The sequence below is a fragment of the Rhinoraja longicauda genome, chromosome 3, assembly GCF_053455715.1.
Source record: "Rhinoraja longicauda isolate Sanriku21f chromosome 3, sRhiLon1.1, whole genome shotgun sequence".
Lineage (NCBI taxonomy): Eukaryota > Metazoa > Chordata > Chondrichthyes > Rajiformes > Arhynchobatidae > Rhinoraja > Rhinoraja longicauda.
Genome location: NC_135955.1, coordinates 61,902,407 through 61,922,800, shown reverse-complemented (window position 1 = coordinate 61,922,800; position 20,394 = coordinate 61,902,407). Strand labels below are relative to the sequence as shown.

Sequence of the window (20,394 nt, the reverse complement as noted above, 5' to 3'; positions counted from 1 at the left end):
CTATCCCTAATTTCATTTGTTAGCCATGGCTGGGTCACTCTGCCAGATACAGGAGTAGTTTCTCATCCATGCATTCCTTGAAATGTTTGTTATTGCCGATGCACCCATCAACCTCCAAAGGTTAAATTCCCTAATCTCTTTTATCTTTTTGATCATACATCTCTTCCTTTATTTAGATTCAGGACCCTCGTCTCAGAATCACCACTTCAATGAATTATTTTATATTATCAGTTGCTTCTCCTCAAGTGGCCTTGCACAATAAGAATGCTAATTAATCCTTACGCAATCTCAGTTGAAGACAGCCGTGTCTTTAATTGGTTAATTGATGCCTTGGTTCAGAAATTATTATTGATGCATTTTCAAGAAAAAAGGCCAGATGTGCAAAGTTTCAGACCTCACCATTTGGCTCCATTTCAAAAACAATTTGGTTCAGAAACAAAACTCCTTGTCGGAGCCATTAGTCACTACTCAAAAGTGATCAAAAGGCAAATATCTGTTTTTTTGTTAGTTTATTTTGGAATTTAATGCCTTAAAGCTTCCATATTTTCAATCACTTGATTTTGAATGTGTTGATTTTACTTCTCAAATTTTGAAATTAGCTATTTTTAATTGCCTAATCTTTCCAATTGTCCATTTTAAGGTATTGGAAAAATGCCTTGATCTTTAATTTTTCTGGATTTCTCAGTCAGTGAGATGCCATCTGCCCCAACTAACTTTATTCTCTGGAGTGTAATGGTGGGGTCTGAAACATTGCCCATCTGGCCTTTTCTCTTGAAAATGCATCAACAGTGAGTGACAACACAAGAGGCATTGCAGCCGACTTTTCCCTTCAATCACATTGTCCACAAAAGCTAGCAGGTGCTACTGGCATGGGATCTCTGCTCAATTTCCTGTCTCATAACCTTCCTGAACAAAGACCAAATGTACCATTCCTCCTTTTATACCAACTAACGTTAAGTGGTGCTCCTGGACTATGCACATATCACCTTTATAATAGGAATACTTAATCTCCAAACCATTTGAAGTAATAGTACAGGTTTGAGACTGGTTAAAAGAGGCAAGCACTTATAAAGAATGGTTCACTCCCTGACTATGTATGGTGGATTAAAATATCAGTTACAATTGGAAATGGAATACAAATCTCAGTAGATCCTGCTATACGATGAAGAATCTTCCAGTCTTTGTGTGTGATAATAGATATATATTTTTTTAAAACACCTTCAGATCATTGTAATGCCACTTTTGTTGTCTGTTGATCCAGAAAATTAGGTCAATGTTTAGATGTACATACATGTCTTCGCATCCTGTCTCTAAATGCGCAAGCACGAAGCCTGTGCCAATTGATATAGCCTCATAATTTAAACAGGCTTAAGCCTAGAAATTAGATTTTTTTTTTAATTTTGAAAATATATTTAATTCATCAAAAATATACACAAGAAATACAATATGGTTTGATTGGCCAGAGTGCAGCAATCCAAACTTTTTACATGGCAGGTAGAAGATTAACATCCCAAGACCAACACGAAGAGTCCACCAGTAGAAACAAGGAACTGCAGTTGCTGGTTTATAGAAAAACACGCAAACTGCTGGAGTAACTCAGCAGATCAGGCAGCATCCCTGGAGAACATGTGTAGATGACATTTCGGGTTGGGTCCCTTCTTCGGACCAATGTGTCCACGATTTTGATAAAGATGAAATGATCAGCAAACAATGAATAAACACTTTGGGTAAGCAAATGGGGGACCTAAGGCCCATTTTAGGGCTGTTTGTGCTATTTTTGTGTGGTCTGAGGCAGCTTACATTGTCTACTCTCAGGAAAACCAAAATTACTGTCATCCTAAAAGATAGCCTATAGGGATTTAACAAATTAAAATGTAAAATTTCATGCATATTATTCACTGTGCACTGGTCCTGTGCACTGGTCCTGTGCACTGTTCTGCTCAAGGGCTACACAAATGGTGTAGCTGGTAGAACTGCAGCCTCACAGCGCCAGACACCTGGGTTCGATCCTGACCATGGGTGCTGACTGCATGGTGTTTGCACATTCTCAATGTGACCACACGGGTTTCCTTATGTGTGCTCCGGTTTCCTCCCGCATCCAAATATATGCGGGTTTGTAGGTTAATTGTGTTCTGTAAATTGCCCCTAGTGTGTGGGGAGTGGATGCAAAAAACTGGTATGAATGGGTGATCGAAGGTTGTCATTGACTTGATGGGCCAAATGGCCTGTTTTCATGCTGTGTCGGTCAGTCTGCCAGCGAGTTTACCAGCAAGAACTCTATACCTCAGTGCTAATGAGTGCAACATCAGGTGTGACTCAGCCCTTTCTGACACAGAGATTATTCCCTGTGAATCCTCTCACCTCATCTGCCATATATTTCAAGGTTTCAAGGTCAGTTTATTGTCACATGTACCAATTAAGGTACAGTTAATTCAAATTACCACATAGCCAAACTAAAAATAAAAGCACCAAGGCACACAACCACATAAAAGTTAACATAAACATCTACCACAGCGGACTCCCCACATTCCTCACTGTGATGCAAGGCAATAAAGTCCAACCTTCCTTTTTGTTATTCTCCCGTGGTCGGGGCAGTCGAACCATCCACAGTCGGGGTGATCGAAGCTCCCGCAGCCGGCGGTCGAAGCTGCCGCGTCAAGGCAATCGAAGCTCCTACGTCGGGGCGATTGAAGCTCCCGCATCGGGGCGATTGAAGTTCCCGTGTCGGGGCGATTGAAGCTCCCGAATCGAGGCGATTGAAGCACCTGCGGCTTGGAATTCCCGAAGTCGGTCTCTAAACAGAGACTGCGAGCTCCGCGATGTTAAAGTCCACAGGCGCCCACGGTTAGAGCCTCAAAGTTGATCCCCGACAGGGATCGCGAGCTCCGCGATGTTAAGTCTGCAGGGTCCCGCGGTGGAGCTCTCGAAGTCAGTCTCCAGCAAATGCCGCCAACTCTTCGATGTTAGGCCACAGTGCGTATGGAGAAATGATACAGGAAAAAAATCGCATCTTCATCGAGGTAAGAGATTAGAAAAAGTTTCCCCCAATCCCACCCCCCACCCCCCCACACAACCTGCTGGAATAACTCAGCGGATCAAGCAACATCCCTGGAGAACATGTACAGATGCCACTAAAAACATACGTTTAACACATACAAACAAACAACAAAGAAGGAAGCGACAGACAGACTGTTGGCCAGGCAACCATTGCTGGCACCACCCTGTGATGTCTAGAATGAACTTCAAGGTCACAGAGTTTTGAACCTCAATATTAAATTTCCTTGAGCTACTTCAAGGGGACCTGCTTCCATGAAATCATTTCCCAACAGTAAGCATCTCAGTCTGGGCAGCTGGAAGCAAAAGAGAACTGTTAAAGTGGGCTTCAGACTGGTAACGTGTTGGTTTGTTTCATGGTTCAATGGTTTCATTTTAGACAATAGACAATAGGTGCAGGATTAGGCCAATCGGCCCTTCGAGCCAGCACCGCCATTCAATGTGATCATGGCTGATCATTCACGATCAGTACCCCATTCCTGCCTTCTCCCCATACCCCCTGACTCCGCTATCTTTAAGAGCTCTATCTAGCTCTCTCTTGAAAGCATCCAGAGAATTGGCCTCCACTGCCTTCTGAGGCAGAGAATTCCACAGATTTACAACTCTGGCTGAAAACGTTTTTCCTCATCTCCGTTCTAAATGGCCTACCCCTTATTCTTAAACTGTGGCCCCTGGTTCTGGATTCCCCCAACATTGGGAACATGTTTCCTGCCTCTAATGTGTCCAATCCACTAATAATCTTATATGTTTCAATAAGATCCCCTCTCATCCTTCTAAATTCCAGCGTATACAAGCCTAGTCGCTCCAGTCTTTCAACATACGACAGTCCCGCCATTCCGGGAATTAACCTAGTAAACCTATTTTCACCTATACCAAGGTACAGTGAAATACTTATTTTGCATACTGCAAGACTATCACCATACATAAATAAGCACAATCCCCCGATTAGTACAAATGAGATATTTCCTCTTCCTTCCATACCTATCAGTTCAATGATTTCTTAAATGCAAAATGATTCTCCAATAAAATTAATTTAAATTGATGCTTTTAGTGTCAAATCTGCTCATACCAAAGGGTTGATTAAAATTTCATACATCTTGATGTATTGAATAAAGAAAAGTGCTTAACCATTCCCGTGCTTACCTTTCTGTTCTGGGCCTCCTCCGTTGCCAAAAATTAGGCCATGCGCAAACTAGAGGAATAGCACCTCATGTTCCGCTTGGATAGCTACCACCTAACGGTATGAACATTGAATTCTCCAAAGCTGCTCTCCCAGCAATCATTTTCCAGGCTTTATCCCACCGCCACCTCTTTACCAGTTTTCTCTCCCCCACTATATTCAACCTGAAAAAGGGTCTCGACCTTAAACACCACCTGTCCTTGTCTTCCAGAGCCACTGAATTCTTCCAACATTTTGGGTTCCACACAAGATTCCAGCATCTGCAGTTCTTTGTGTGCACACTTAACTGTTTAGTAATGTCAAAAGCTTAATCGAGGCCAAAAAAAGTAATATATTGTCTTGTTGGGAATAAAATACTTTCAATATGTTACATTTTATCTGGTTTGCAGGTTTACCCAAGACTAGTTTGTGTTGCCATTGTGAATGACTCAATAGTCAACCACGACTAAACTATTCCCTCTAAAATAGATTATAACTCAGTTATCAATTGGTAATTTCATTTATTTATAGTGGGTAAACGATTAACACAAGGTTAAGTTGTTGCTCAGAAGATTTAGGCAGTTATGCAACCACAGTCGATATATTTGTGGCGTTTTCTCTCAAAAGTTTCATTTAAAATAGACTGACGTGGACCCGTTGGGTCCAAATCTCTTCTGCGGGCCGAGCAACCCTCCCCCAACCGATGATCCTGCGGGCCGGGCAAATCTCCCCCAACTGACGATCCTGCGGGCCCGGCAAATCTCCCCCAACTGACAATCCTGCGGGCCCGGCAAATCTCCCCCAACTGACGATCCTGCGGGCCCGGCAACCCTCTCCCAACTGACGATCCTGCGGGCCCGGCAACCTTCCCCCAACTGACGATCCTGCGGGCCCGGCAAATCTCCCCCAACTGACGATCCTGCGGGCCCGGCAAATCTCCCCCAACTGACGATCCTGTGGGCCCGGCAACCCTCCCCCAACTGACGATCCTGCGGGCCCGGCAAATCTCCCCCAACTGACGATCCTGCGGGCCCGGCAACCCTCCCCCAACTGATGATCCTGCGGGCCCGGCAAATCTCCCCCAACTGACAATCCTGCGGGCCCGGCAAATCTCCCCCAACTGACGATCCTGCGGGCCCGGCAAATCTCCCCCAACTGACGATCCTGCGGGCCCGGCAACCCTCCCCCAACTGATGATCCTGCGGGCCCGGCAAATCTGCCCCAACTGACGATCCTGCGGGCCCGACAATCCTCCCCCAACTGATGATCTGCGGGCCCGGCAAGCTTCCCCAACTGATGATCTGTGGAGCCATTGCCGGGCTGGGCAGTGTCCCCTGGGGCCGTGGGCGGGTGAGGGGGGACAGGGAAGAGGAGAGGGAGCCACTCACCTCAGCCCCGTGCGTCCAGCGCTGCAGCCAGTGCGAGCCATGGACTCGAAGCCTCTCCTGCAGGTCGGCGGCGACACCCATCTTGTTGGACCCTCTGCCACTGCGCTTCACCACGGGAAGAAGGTCAGTTGCGGAGTTGCGGTGTCCGCCCGGCGGGAGGAGGGGGGAAGCACATTTATTAAAGTTTATTAGGTAAATTGTTTTTAAAAAGTAACAAAAGTCGATTTATTGGGACCGTGGGGAATGGTGAGTAGGGTCGGCCTAAAATTGTCGCACTATCATGTATGAAGACGGCACAAACAAATATACGGAACAAACATATGGGGGGAATAAACAAGGTGAGAGTTTTAGTAATATAGAGGTAGATAGATTATGTGAGGGAGATACAGCTGCTGGACATTCAAGTTTTCATGAAAGATAATCGCTTCCCAAAATAGAATTATATTTTTCAGACCTTTATTACAGTTGGAATTTAATTGGAAACATTCCTGAATTGCTTCCCAGTTTTGAAATGAAATGGGTGGTTTCTTCTTCTCTTGCTTTTCAGCATCAACAACAAAATTCCAGATTCACATATTTTTTAACTACTGCTCAAAACCGAACCAGGTGTTTGCTTTGAGGCAATATCCTTGACTATATGTTTTTTAATATGACACAGTAAAAGAGATTTCTTATCATGCTTATTCCCTTTGCTATGTTGCAACACATTAATAGTGTCAGAAAGTTTCAATTTCAATTTATTTTGTATTTATCCTAGGTGCAGCTGTGCTAAGTATTATTTTGCAGCATTTTCTCGGAGGATTGATAACAACATTAACATTTAGTATCATGATGCTGTGCACTCAGAAAGCTGACAAAAGAATCCAGGTAAGATATGTGCATTTTTGTGTCAATCATAATTTCACAAGCTCGAATAATAATTCCATGTCAATTTGGTTTTGCAACATCTGAGTTTTCCTTTATCATGCCACCTACTCCTTGAAACATACTATTGTGGCGGCTCCCAAGGGTCGGGCCATACTACTACCGACCCCTCGGCACGGGAATGGACCAGTCCCGGGAGGCGGTCCTGGACTCAGGTATAAAAGGACAAGGTTTGGGCGCCAAGCCATTCCGGCAGACTAGACCCGTCTGAGACCCACGAACCAATAAATATACCTTCCCAAAATACCTGGCTCCTTGCCTTTATCAACACGCTACATTGGTGACCCCGACGTGATGATTGCCGTCTTGGGTACATCCTCCGGGTGGACCGGGATCTGGTTGTAACCTCGCACCAGATCCACCTTTGAAAATATCGTGGCCCCAGCCAAATGGGCGTTGAAGTCCTGGATGTGGGGCACGGGGTATCGGTCCTCGGCGGTAGCGACGTTCAGCCGCCGATAATCCCCGCAAGGCCTCCAGCCCCCGTTTGCCTTGGGGACCATGTGGAGTGGAGATGCCCATGGGCTGTTGGAAGGGCGGACGATCCCCAAGGACTCCATCGTACGGAACTCCTGTCGTGCCAGGCGTAGTTTCTCAGGCGGGAGTCGGCGTGCTCGTGCGTGGAGGGGTGGGCCGGTAGTCGTGATGTAATGGTACACCCCATGCTTGGGGGTCGATGACCGGAATTGCGGGGCCATAATATCCGGAAAGTCCGCCAGCACCCGAGCGAAATGGGAGTCCACGGACGACAGCGGGCGTATAACGGGGTCATTCAGCCGCAACGCGATGGGCTCCATCGTGGCGGAGTGGACCAAGCGCTGCTGCCTGACGTCCACGAGGAGAGAATGAGCCCGCAGAAAGTCGGCCCCGAGCAACGGCTGGGAGACGTCGGCGATCGTAAACAGCCACGTAAAATGACTGGCGCCGAAAACGATGTGGACCGTGCGGACGCCATACGTCTGGATAATGCTCCCATTTGCCGCGGTGAGGATGGGCCCCCGCTTCCCAGAACGAATGTCCAGCGGCGAAGGGGGCAGGACGCTCAGCTCCGCCCCGGTATCCACGAGGAAGCGGCTCCCGGACCGCCGATCCCAGGCGAAGAGGCGGTGAATCTGGCCGGCCACCGCAGGGACTATTGGTAGCCGGCCCCGGCGTTTCCCGGAAATGTGCACGGCTGGCGGCATTGTCGGGCTGCCGCACCCCAGCGCTGGTGGTAATAACACCAGTACCTCTTGCTGGTGCTGGCTGGAGCCTGCTGATGTGGGACTGCAGGTGCACGACCCGCAATGGCCACCGGGGGCGATCTCGCAGGCCTCCGAGACATAGCTGTCACTCCTTCCACAGCTCCCCCGCCCGACCGGAGAAAATCGGGCGCTTCTCGAGTGACGTTTAGCGCACTGACGCCATCACGGCGCGCCGCCCACAGCGCGTCCGCGCGCCTGCCGAGGGCCCGGGTGTCTGCAAAGGAGGCGTCGGTGAGCTGCAGGCGAATGTCGGCCGGCAGCAGGTGCAGGTATGTATATTCGAACATCAGGCACGGTCTGTGCCCGTCGAGCAGCGCGACCATCTCCTTCAGGAGGCTAGATGGGCGCCGGTCACCGAGGCCTGGCATGTGGAGGAGCCTTTCGGCCCGCTCCATTCGGGTTAGCCCGTAGGTTTGGAGCAGCAGCTCCTTAAGGGCTTTATATTTACCGTCGGCCGGTGGGTCCTGGAGGAACTCCGTTACCTCTTCGGCCGCGTCCTGGTCAAGGGCTCCCACCAGGTGGAAAAACCGGGTGTCATCCCTTGTGATGCCCTTCAGCTGGAACTGGGCCTCCGCTTGGTAAAACCAAATGCGAGCCCGGGTGGTCCAGAAGGTCGGGAGCTTGATTCCTACCGCGTCGACAGCTGGGGCCTGGTCGGTCTGCGAGCCGGACGGGCGGTCGAATTCTGTTTCTTCGTCCATCCTAATGAATGGCGCTGCTGCCTGACGTCCACGAGGAGAGAATGAGCCCGCAGAAGCCGGCCCACTTAGACATCGACCAACCGGTACGGGTGGCCCAGCCTCGGCCACGAGGTCGCCCCCCTTTGCGGGTCCCACCGCCTGTCTCTCCAACTGTGCCTCCGCCGGCCCCTCTGTCAACCGATTACCGTACGCGGTCCGGTCGGGTTGTGCGACCACCAGTGCGTTTCGTGCCTCCGGATCTGGGGGGGGGTACTGTGGCGGCTCCCAAGGGTCGGGCCATACTACTACCGACCCCTCAGCACGGGAATGGACCAGTCCCGGGAGGCGGTCCTGGACTCAGGTATAAAAGGACAAGGTTTGGGCGCCAAGCCATTCCGGCAGACTAGACCCGTCTGAGACCCACGAACCAATAAATATACCTTCCCAAAATACCTGGCTCCTTGCCTTTATCAACACGCTACACTATGTCGATTCTTTTTTTTTGGACCAATTTTTTTCTGCCATAAATGTACAAAGCAATTTGTCCAGATCTAAGATCAGGTTATTAAAAATAAAAATGTACTCAAACTGACCACCTTAGCAAAGGCTGAAATTTTTGGATGTGAATTTCAAGTAATTAAAAAATTACAAGTCTCATTAAAAATAACTAACACTTTTGGATAGAGAAAAGCTTCAAAGTTTAATCGTTTAATATTGGTGTTAGAATTTTAGCCCATGTTAGATTGTAGAAGTGCCCATCCTGTCTATCAGTGTTAAATGCAATCACTTCCTTACAACCCCCCCATCCCCCACCACCATTATGTTTTTTTTATCCTTTCTTTGTTTATTGCCATTTTTACTTTTTGGATTTCACCACATTTTGAAAATTTAGGGATATGTTTCTGTGACATATGTGCTTTCTGTGCTTACTCATACAGTTAATGACATCACAGAACATTAAGACATAAATGCTTTCTAAGGCATTTGTGAATCTATTAGTGTGGCAAACAAAGTTTTGTGATATAAGCAAATCAGCTTTTTAATTGAGAGAAAATTATCCTTGATAAAGCTCGGATGAATCAATTGCTTTAATATATTGATTGATAATAGGACTCAATGATCATCTATGATAATGTGGTTTTACATTATTTCCCGTGACACTGAGAACTATTCTCTTTCAATAATATTTACTGGTAATAGAGCTCAATGACTGTCTGTGAAGATGTAGTTTTTAGCATATTTCTAGTGACTGGGTGAACTATTCTTTCAATTAAATGTCAAGATCAAGGTACAAATCAGTGCTATGATGTTCAAGTATGATTTGTTTGTTTGCCAACCTACATGGCTTAGAGTTTACCACTTGTTAAAAAATAGAGAGCTGCTGGAAGAACTCAGTAGGTCAGGCAGCGTCTGTGGAGGGAAATGGTCAGTCGACATTTCGGACCGAGACCCTTTATCTAGACTGGATAGAAGGTCTTGACCCAAACGTTAAATGTTCTTCTCCCTCCAAGATGGCTGCCTGACCCGCTGAGTTCCTCCAGCAGTTCTCCTTTTTGCTACAGATTCCAGCAAAGCAGCCTCCTGTGTTGCCACATTTAAAGTTTGCATCCATATTTTCAAATCCCGCAATGCTTACACCCTTTCATGTCTTTGCAACTAAACACAGTTTTCCGCTTCTCCAGGACCTCTGAAATAAAAAAAACAGAAATGCTGGAAATATCCAGCAGGTCAGGCAGCATCTATGAAAAGAGAAACAGGTTAACATTTCAGGTTCTAGAGCCTTTAATAGACCTCTAGGACCATCACTTGGCTTAATTTCCAGCCTCCTAAACATTCTCCAATCTCTTAGTCTGTGGAACGGTTCCAAGCCAACACATCACCTTCTCCTTTTCTTCAGAGATGCTTCCTGACCCGCTGAGGTACTCCAGCATTTTATGTCTGTCTTCGGTATAAAGCAGCATCTGCAGTTGCTTCCTACACAGTTTGTCTGCTTCACTGCAAAAGCTCCTCCGGGTATGCCTATTTTGAAGAAGTTCTCCTCTATTCTCTGACGGGTTTTAAAACACCCTCGCTCACTGCTCCCCCTCTGTGATTCCTACTTCTCTCTGGCTCTATGACCATATTTTAACCCAGACACGCCACCATAGCCATGTGTTGAATTGTCTGAGGAAGGGTTTGGACCAGAAACCTCACCTATTCCTTTTCTCCAGAGATGCTGCCTAACCCGCTGAGTTACTCCAGAATTTTGTGTCTAACTCCAATCCCTTTGCCCTATTGTTAGCATCTGTTTTCATTTGTTTTCCAGAGATTAACTTTGTGGAATTGTCTCTCTAAACGTCTCCAGATCTTGTTCATTTTTTCAAAACAGTTGTCTTAAATTAGGCTGCTCTTCAAAGAGTCAATGTGACTTCCTTCGATGCTGTAATGATTTTATTACTCACAATCTCACACTCAAACCCATTGTTAATTTCACATAGTTAAAGAGTCACACAACATGGATACAGGCTCTTTGACCCAACTTCCCCTTACTGACCATGATGCCCAATCTTCACTAGTGTAGATCTCACCTGTCCACATTTGGCCTACATCCCTCCAAACCTCTCTTATCCATGTACCTGCCAAAATGTGTTTTAAATGTTGTTATAATAGTACCTGGTTGAGCTACCTCTTCTGGCAACTTGTTCCATACACCAACCACCCTGTGTGAAAAGGTTATCCCTTCTGTTCATATTGGTTTTCCCCTTTCACATCTGATTACATATATGTCAAACAATGTTGAATTTGTCCATTAGAGTCATAAAGTGATACAGTGTGGAAACAGGCCCTTCAACCCAACTCGCCCACACTGGCCAACATGTCCCAGCTATACTGATCCCACCTGCCTGTGCTTGGTCCATATCCCACCAAACCTGTCCTATCCATGTACCTGTCTAACTGGTTCTTAAATATTGGGATAGTCCCTGCCTCAACTATCTCCTCGAGCAGCTTGTTCCATACACTTACCACCCTTTGTGTGAAAAAGTGACCCCTCAGATTCCTATTAATTCTTTTCCCCTTCGCCTTAAATCTATATCGTCTAGTCCGCGATTCACCTACTCTGGGCAAGAGACTCTGTGCATCTACCTGATCTATTCTTCTCATGATTTTATACAATAGTGAAAAGATTTGTTCAGCTCCGCTCAAATATAACAGGCCATTGAGAACAATTAAACCATTGAAGGATATATGAAAACTCTTAATTAATTAATTTGAGATTGACACCTCTGTTGTGGATATAAGCCTTGTTATAGTTAACTGCTTAATTCAGATGCATTCAACTCAAAGACATGAGTAGTTATTTTGTTGGAAACAAAATATTTATTGTGATTCACTTGCTCCTATATCTTCCACAATTCAGAATACTGTAGGCAGAGGGCCATGTTAATTTATTTAGAAAGGATAAAAGTGAGAGCCAGGAAATCATAGGATTATTCACTTGACTTCACTTTTGCTGCTATAAGGAATCTTAAGAGAGACATTATAAGCAAAGGAATTTAAATCTGTCTTCTGGAACAAAAACGTCTAATCTCAACAGTTTAGTTGACTTTTGTTGGAAAATTAGTTAACAAAAAACTAAGATAAGTAAAACTAGTCAAGAATAACTAGGTAAGTTAAAGCTCATGAATAGATTTTGATTTACAGCCATAACCTGTGGTATTTGCATAAACTACTGTTGAATAATTTATGTGGGAGACATATTTTGGCAGAGCCATTCATTTATTGAATCATTTATTTGGAATTGAATTTCTGAGCATTATAGATAGGAAAGCAACATTATTAACTGAAAGGTTGGGTTAATTTTCTTCTGGATCTGATAATCACAGATGGGTGTTTCTGTAAATTAGGGTACCAACATGTGACATGGGTGGCCAAATTTGAAAGTTATTAAGTTATAACAAAATACCACAGCATTAAAAATGCTGCATCAGAAAACTATCAAATCAGGTGATAAATGATAAAAATCATAAACATAATCAGAATTTGGCTTATATAGAGTTATTTAATTGCAAAATTAATGCGATCTTTCTAGGAATAAATTAGCCTAAGGATTTGGTGAAATCCTGCTTGAAAAATGTCACAAAAAAAGGCAAGGGATATATTTGATATTTTTCTTTGAAAAAAACCAGACTTATTTATTTTTGCTTCATCTCATTATTTTGGCTATACACCATAATCTATACTACTTAAAATACAGGATATGAAACAATGGGATTATTACATAAAAAAAGGAAAATAACCTGGAAGTTTGGAGACCTTCAGTTTCACTACTGAGTGCTGTATTTACGGAAACACCCAGATACAATAGTGACATCTACGAGGTGGATGGGCAAATGGACATGAAGGAAATAGAGTGATATGGATCATGTGCAGACAGATGAGGTTAATTTATCTAGGCATCATGTTCAGCACGGATATTGTGGGCCAAAGGACCTGTTCCTGTGCTGTACTTTTCTGTGTTCTCTGTTCGTAGGAACATTTCAGCATTGGAGAGAAGATAAAGACTTTCATCAGAAAAACAGAGGGCATTTCAAGTGGCATGCAACTTTGCTACGAGTCAAACACACATAAATTACAGACCAGACTGCTGAATCACTCTGCATTAAAATGTAGCCCATTGAACTGACGTATTTCATCTTCAGGAAATAATCATATAAAGTTAGCTTCAATTTTATTCCAATTCAAATGTTTTCCGTGCACATAATGAAATGCTTGCAATAAAAAGGTACCCTCTCAATGACTGAAAGTTCTAATATCGCCTGTCCGGTGATGTTGAGGGGAGAAGTGTGATGGTGTGAGGTATATATGGCAAAATATTAGAGTGGATGGCTGCATGCCTTGTGGGTATGGATGGAATAAGTTATTTCCTTACCAATATAATAACAAAAAATGCTGTAAACTCAGCAGGTAGGGCACCATCTTTGTAGAAAGAAACATCTTTGTAGTTCACATTTCAACTTGATGATATTTTATCAGAAACATGAACAGCCAGAAGTCATATGTTGTTGACTTGATTCTTCTCAATAGCCCAAAGTTTCATGGCAGCAGTTCGTCCACTCTTTTTACTTGTGTGGGTGAATCACTCAGCAAAAACCTCTTTGTGGAAGATATCATGATCTTCATCGCTGATGTCCAGTACAAAGCTCTCCACATAGAAATCCTTTCACATCATGGGAACCAAAACAAGTAAAATGCTGAAGGATTGACAGCTTGCTCAGCCAAGCTACATCTTTGAAAAGTGCAAAAACTATAAAATTAGTTATAAAACGGTAAACATTTACTAAATATACTTTTATTCTTTTTGCTTATTCTAAACCCATAGGGTGGTGAATATGTGGAATCCATTGCCACAGGTGGCTATGGAGGCCACGCCATTGGGTATTTTTAAAGCAGGGTTTGATGAGATTCTTGATTAGGAAGGGTGTGAAAGGTTATGGGGAGAAGGCAGGAAAATGGGGTTCATTGGGAAAAATAGATCAGCCATGATCGAATGGCAGAGGAAACTTAATACACCTAATGGTTTTATGGTTTAAAAGAATTAAAAGCCCCCAATATTATAAACCCTTTCTCATAAACATTCATCTCCATTGAAATAAATGATGTTGATCTTACACCTTATCAAATCTGGAAACATAGTTCTTGAACTAGTAGTTAGCACTTCACTGCTGCATTCCAGAAGGATTTAAATGCCAGGGGATAGTTGGAAAATCATCAACAGATACCTATCAGAAAGTTTGGAACATTCATGTTTGCGTGGCAGCCCCAAATTTATACTTATTTATTTGGTGGAAATGCTGATTTTTAAAAAATATCCTGGGAGCCCAGTGGAAGTGTCATCGACGTAATAGATCAATGAAAAATAATGTTCACAATTTTTGGGGGGCTAGAAATGGCGTATCAGAATGCGCATAGATTGTTTTCCGGAACGAGACTCAACCAATATTCCACCACATTTCAAGCGAGTCATGTCTTTCTGATTGCCCTGTGTTAGCAGGATGTGACCATGTAACATCTCAGGCTTTCTTGCGAATATTCGGCCTTTAGGCTTTTAAAGGACAAAAAATGAAATGAATGATGGTGGAGGCTTCCTTATATTCCTATATACACCTTCTAAAAGGTTCCTATATACACCTTCCATTAACAACTGTAAATCCCCCACCGCTCCCCTCCCCCAAGGTGTCCCCCAAGGCTCAGTCCTTGGCCCCCTCCTCTTCATCCTCTACCTGTTCCCCCTTGGTCAATTAATCCGCCGTCATGGTCTCAACTTCCACTGCTTCGCCGATGATATCCAGCTCCTCATCTCCACCAAGTCAATCTCCTCCACCACACACTCTACACTGACAAACTGCATTACTGAAATAAAATCTTGGCTTCAATCAAACTTCCTCAAACTCAATTGCAACAAATCTGAAATCATCATCATTGGTCCAAAAATGCTCACCAAATCCACCCAAAACTTCATCCTCAACATTGATGGTCTCCCAGTATCCACCTCACCTCACATCCGGAATCTTGGAATCATCCTTGATCAAACCCTCTCCTTCGACAAACACATCAAACACATCACAAAGACAGCCTTCTTCCACCTCAAAAACATTGCCCGTCTCCGTCCATCCCTCTCCTCCACAGCTGCAGAAACCCTCATCCACGCCTTCATCACCTCCCGTCTGGACTAATGGCGCACCCTCAAAAATCATCAATAAACTTCAATACATTCAAAACTCCGCTGCCCGTCTACTCACACACACCTCGATCCGTGACCATATCACCCCCGTCCTTTATAAACTCCACTGGCTCCCCATCCCCCAGAGAATCCAGTACAAAATCCTCCTCATAACCTACAAAGCCCTCCATAACCTGGCCACATCCTACCTGACCGACCTCCTCCACAGGCACACTCCCACCTGCACCCTCCGCTCTGCCGCTGCCAATCTCCTATCCCCCCACATCCGGACTAAACTCAGATCCTGGGGGGACAGGGCTTTCTCCATCGCTGCTCCCACCCTATGGAACTCACTACCCCAAACCGTTAGAGACTCCCCCACACTCACCACATTCAAAACATCGCTGAAGTCTCACCTGTTCAGTACTGCCTTCAACCACTGAAGGTCACCTCACCTACTGTCTCCTTTCTCTGTTCATTTATTTATTTACTTATTTATCTATTTATTAATTTCCCTATGTTCTCAAAATCTCTGTAAAGCGTCTTTGAGTATATGAAAAGCGCTATATAAATAAAATGTATTATTATTATTATTATTATTAAAAGCACAAAGGTAAAACTATTGAACTGAAGGATTATTCATTTTCTATGTGGCAGTAAAGCCAAAAATGTTAGCACATTTTTTCCCTCTGCAAGATTGACTATTGGAAATCATGCAAGTTACTTTGTACCCCAGTGTGAGGTATTGTCTCTAGCCATGAGCAAGGCTAGACAAACAAAGCCCTTCTTCACACACAGCACTGGTTGAACTAATTGGTGGGGAACTGGCTTGCGAGAAAGGTTTCTTTGCTGCTATCTCTTGAGTATTTGCAATCGGCATTGGACTATTATTCCAATGAACAAAAAAAGGTCACTGCTAGTTTCAAGTTTTAATTAATATTACACACTTTTTCCCAATCCCCCCCTTTGCCTTTTCTCCCTGGTCCCATTTTATTTCTCTTTTTCAACCTGTTAAAATCAGAGAACAAAAAACAAGGGCTGCAAACCTCAGTCAATTTTCATTCTTTTTCTTGCATGACCCATACAGAACTGCTATTTAGTCGCTTTAGAAATATGACCTCTAATTTTTAAAAGCATTTGAGCAAATATTGCTAGAAGCTAATCAAAAAGTATTCCTCATCATACCTGATTGTATGGTGCCGTGTGTCCAGGGAAATAAGTTTAACGGCACATGTTCACTGTGTAATTCAAATTCAGTTCACTGTGTCACAGCTCTGGGTAAAAATACAAAATCTAAACTCAAGCTTTAGTAGATTGCTGAAGCCTTCATGTCGAAACATTAATGAATGTATTTGTAAGGAGATTTGAATGAGAAGAGTGCCCTTCACTGGAGAGGCAATAAGAATGCTATACCAATTACTGTGTGATGACCTGCAGCTATCTGGACACACTACTGACTCTTGCGATGAGAGACAGTCAACTTAAACAGGGTAGGGTCATCTCAAATAAGCAACAATCAAACTCTAATGCCACCAAAGTTCAATTATGCGAATATATTTCTTGGAGTGCCAAGAAATTTGTCAGATTTGCCACTGTAAGCTGCAGATAATAGGGCCACCATTTGTAAATTTGACCAAGATGCACACACTGCTAGAAATAACACCCACATTGCATTGTGAGTTCCTATAGAAAAGCCCCTCAACTTCTATGGCAGTGGAAAAGCTTCCACTAATTGAAGGCACAGATTATTTTTGACAATCTGCAAAGTTTTCCATAGGACGATACAAAATACACTGGACACTGTCAAAATACATTTATTATTTAAGATGAAAATTTCCTCCAAATAGCAAAGGGAAGAAACTCATTTTAACACATTTAGCTGAATTTTGTTTCTTCCTTCATGTTTCTTTTGTCTTTCTTGATTTCCTTAAAATGGATAACTGACCAAGATTTGGTTATGCTATGTAGTTTCATGTCATGTGCTCCTGTAAGGACTAATCTCGAATCCCACAATAAAGATTCCAGGAAAGGTCTTAGATATGGAATGCCCATTCTAGGACTCATGAAAGGGGAAAGAACTTGTGTCTCATGAAAGGAAAGTGCCCAAATTTCTCCTTTGCCTTAAACCTCCTCATCTCAAACACCATCTCTTCTTTAAGATGTTCCCTAAATTGAAAATCTTTTATCCAGGCTTAAGGTCATATCTCTCTATTTGATTTGGTCCCAAACATTGTTAAATAGCTACAATTGACTGAATATGTTACCAGATTTGAGGTGATGTATAAAGGCAATTTTTGTAAATATATCCTTTGTTCATGTCTGTCAGTGAGAGTCGGACTAAATTGAGCATTAAAATATATGAGAAATAAATTTTGTTAATTTGTCTTCAAACACTTGATTTGTTTATTCGTGTCATCACACAACTGTTTGCCAATAGTGAGCAAATTTTAATGCCACATCGTTGGCCTCTGCAAGATCCTTTACAGTGCATGTGTCATGCAGCATGTCACAGCTCATGAGATGTTCCATAGTCTGGAGGCCCCATCCGCACTCGCAGTCTGCCGCATCTTCAGTATATCCCCACTTCAGCATGTTCGATTTGCTCCTCCCCATGTCTGTCCACAGTCTGTTGAGACTGCGCCAGGTTATCCAGGGTTGGTCGGAACCTGGTGGGAGTTTCTCAGAGGGATCGATTGCCATGTGAATGTCTTCTGGAGATTCAAACACTTGATCTTTATAAATGACTAGACCAAGTGGACCCATTGGGCCCAAACCTCTCCAGCATTGGTGCAGCACCCTCTCCCCCCTCCTTCCCCCCTTCCCCTCCTCTCATCCCTTCCCCCCCTCCCTCTATATACTAAAACAAACGAGAGTTTTAGTATATAGATTACAAGTTGATGTAGTAGACCATGAGTTAAAGAATTAGTTTATTTCAAATTATGGCACGCTTGAAAGATAGAACTAATTGAAAAAGTTTATGTAAGTCACTTTGTAATTTTCCCAAACCAAAATATCTGCTTGGGAAATAAAAAAATTCTCTTAAGAACATTGACCGAAGTTGGTTTAAAAAATGTTTGAGTATAATAGATTTCTCAAGAGACTACAGAGCTGAGAAGAGGAGCGTGAAAGATTTTAAAAACAGCCATTAAGGTAAGGGCTTGTTAGCTTCAAAATAAAAGGAAGTCAGGCTTTAGCAGAGTGGCCATTTTGAATCGGCCATAGTGAGTGTAGTAGTGTGAGTTTCAAATGCACAGTTTGATGAATAAATGTTGAGTCTTTGGCATGAGAGGCTTCGGCGAGGAGGCTGGTGAGAGGTATAGATAAGAATAGATAAGATCTTTTATTTTTCAGTGCAATCAGGATGACATTTGGGGCAATGGTATTTTCCTCTTGCAGGATGTGGGAGAGCAGAGAAACTTCCATTGTCCCGGTGGTTTCACCTATGGGGAGTGTGCCTCGCTGAAATTCTTCACTAACCATATCAAAGAACTGGAGCTGGAGTTGAACACACGCAGAATCATCTGGGATGCTGAGAGCATCGTAGATAGAACCTTTGGTGAGGTGGTCATACCTACGAGAGAAACACCTGGAGAGACACTCATGTCAGACTCCTATTCATAGACGCAGCTTTGCCTTTAACACCTTTATACCATCCTAGCTTATCACCAAACTAGCGGGACTTGGTGTCAGCACTCATCTTTGCAGCTGGATCCCCGACTTCCTGACCAACAGACCCCAATCAGTGAGGATAGGGGACAAATCATACTCTATGATAATCCTCAACACTGATGCTCTGCAAGGATGCATTCTCAGCCCCCTTGTTTACTCCTTTTACACCCACGACTGTGCAACCATGTACAAATCTAATTCAATTTCCAAATTCGCAGACGACACCACCATGGTGGGCCGGATATCAAATAATGATGAGACTGAGTACAGGAAGGAGATTGCCTGGTGACGAGACATCAACCTTTCTCTCAATGTCAGCAAGACAAATGAGATACAATACAATACAATATATACGATACAATACAATACAATATATCTTTATTGTCATTGTACAGGGGTACAATGATATTGGGAATGCGCCTTCCATACGATGCAATAAATTAGTTAGCTAATCAGTATAAATTTATACAACCCAGTGAAACAAAATTAGAAACAGTTTTAAAACAGTATGAATTTCAAATAGGACTGGTTCATGGCAGCTATGGCCCTGGGGATGAAGCTGTTCCTGGGTCTGGAGGTGCGGGCATAGAAGGCCTTGTAGCGTCTGCCCGATGGTAGAATTTCAAACAGACTATTGCAGGGGTGTGAGGAGTCTTTGTGAATGCTTTTCTGAGGCATTGTGTGTTGTAGATGTCCTACAAGGCTGGTAGCTGTGTTCCGGATAGTCTTCTGAGCTCTATGGACTACCCACTGAAGAGCTCTCCTCTCTGCCTCCGTGTAGCTGAGGTACCACACAGGGATGCCATGCGTTAGGATGCTCTCTATGGTGCAGCGGTAGAAGGTCGTCAGCAGCTGTTGGGGCAGACTAGACTTTTTCAGTGTTCTCAGGTAGAACAGTCGTTGCTGCGCCTTCTTGACCAGCACAAATCCTCCGAAATGCGAGTGCCCAGAAACCTGAAGCTGGACACTCTCTCCACACTGTCCCCATTGATAAAGAACATATTCCCCGTTGTGTGATCTACAGAAGTTGATGATCAGCTCCTTGGTCTTGGAGGTGTTTAGCGACAGGTTGTTAACTGAGCACCAGTCCGCCAGGTTCTGCACCTCCGCTCTGTAGTTTGTTTCATCACCGTTGGTGATCAGCCCGATCACCGTTGTGTCGTCTGCAAACTTGACAATGGTGTTGGTGTCGAATGCAGGAACACAGTCGTGTGTGAATAGGGAGTAGAGCATGGGGCGCAAAACACAGCCCTGTGGTGTGCCGGTACTCAGGGTGATAGTGGAGGACAGGTGCGGGCCCATTCTCACTGCCTGCGGTCACTCCATCAAGAAGTCCAGGATCCAGTCGCATAACGACGAGCTGAGGCCTAGCTGGTGGAGTTTGGTGATGAGCTTTTTTTTTTTTTTTTTTTTTTTTTTTTTTTTTTTTTAATCAAAAATATTTATTCAAATATTAAAATAATATATACAATGCAATAAAACCAAAACAGAACCCACCACCAGAATATTATACAAAACAAATATACCTATTAAAACTATCATACAATTATACTACAATCCCCATCCAGGATACATC

At 43.9% G+C, this 20,394-nt stretch overlaps 1 protein-coding gene across 1 annotated transcript in view; it reads left to right on the top strand.

Annotated features, from left to right (window-relative positions):
* The window catches only part of slc33a2 (solute carrier family 33 member 2), a 121,867-nt gene that overhangs the window by 71,787 nt on the left and 29,686 nt on the right, over positions 1-20,394 (top strand). Inside the window, exon 5 of the mRNA XM_078396262.1 lies at positions 6,359-6,468. Coding sequence (XP_078252388.1) covers positions 6,359-6,468 — 110 coding nt within the window. The remainder of the gene's footprint in view (positions 1-6,358; positions 6,469-20,394) is intronic.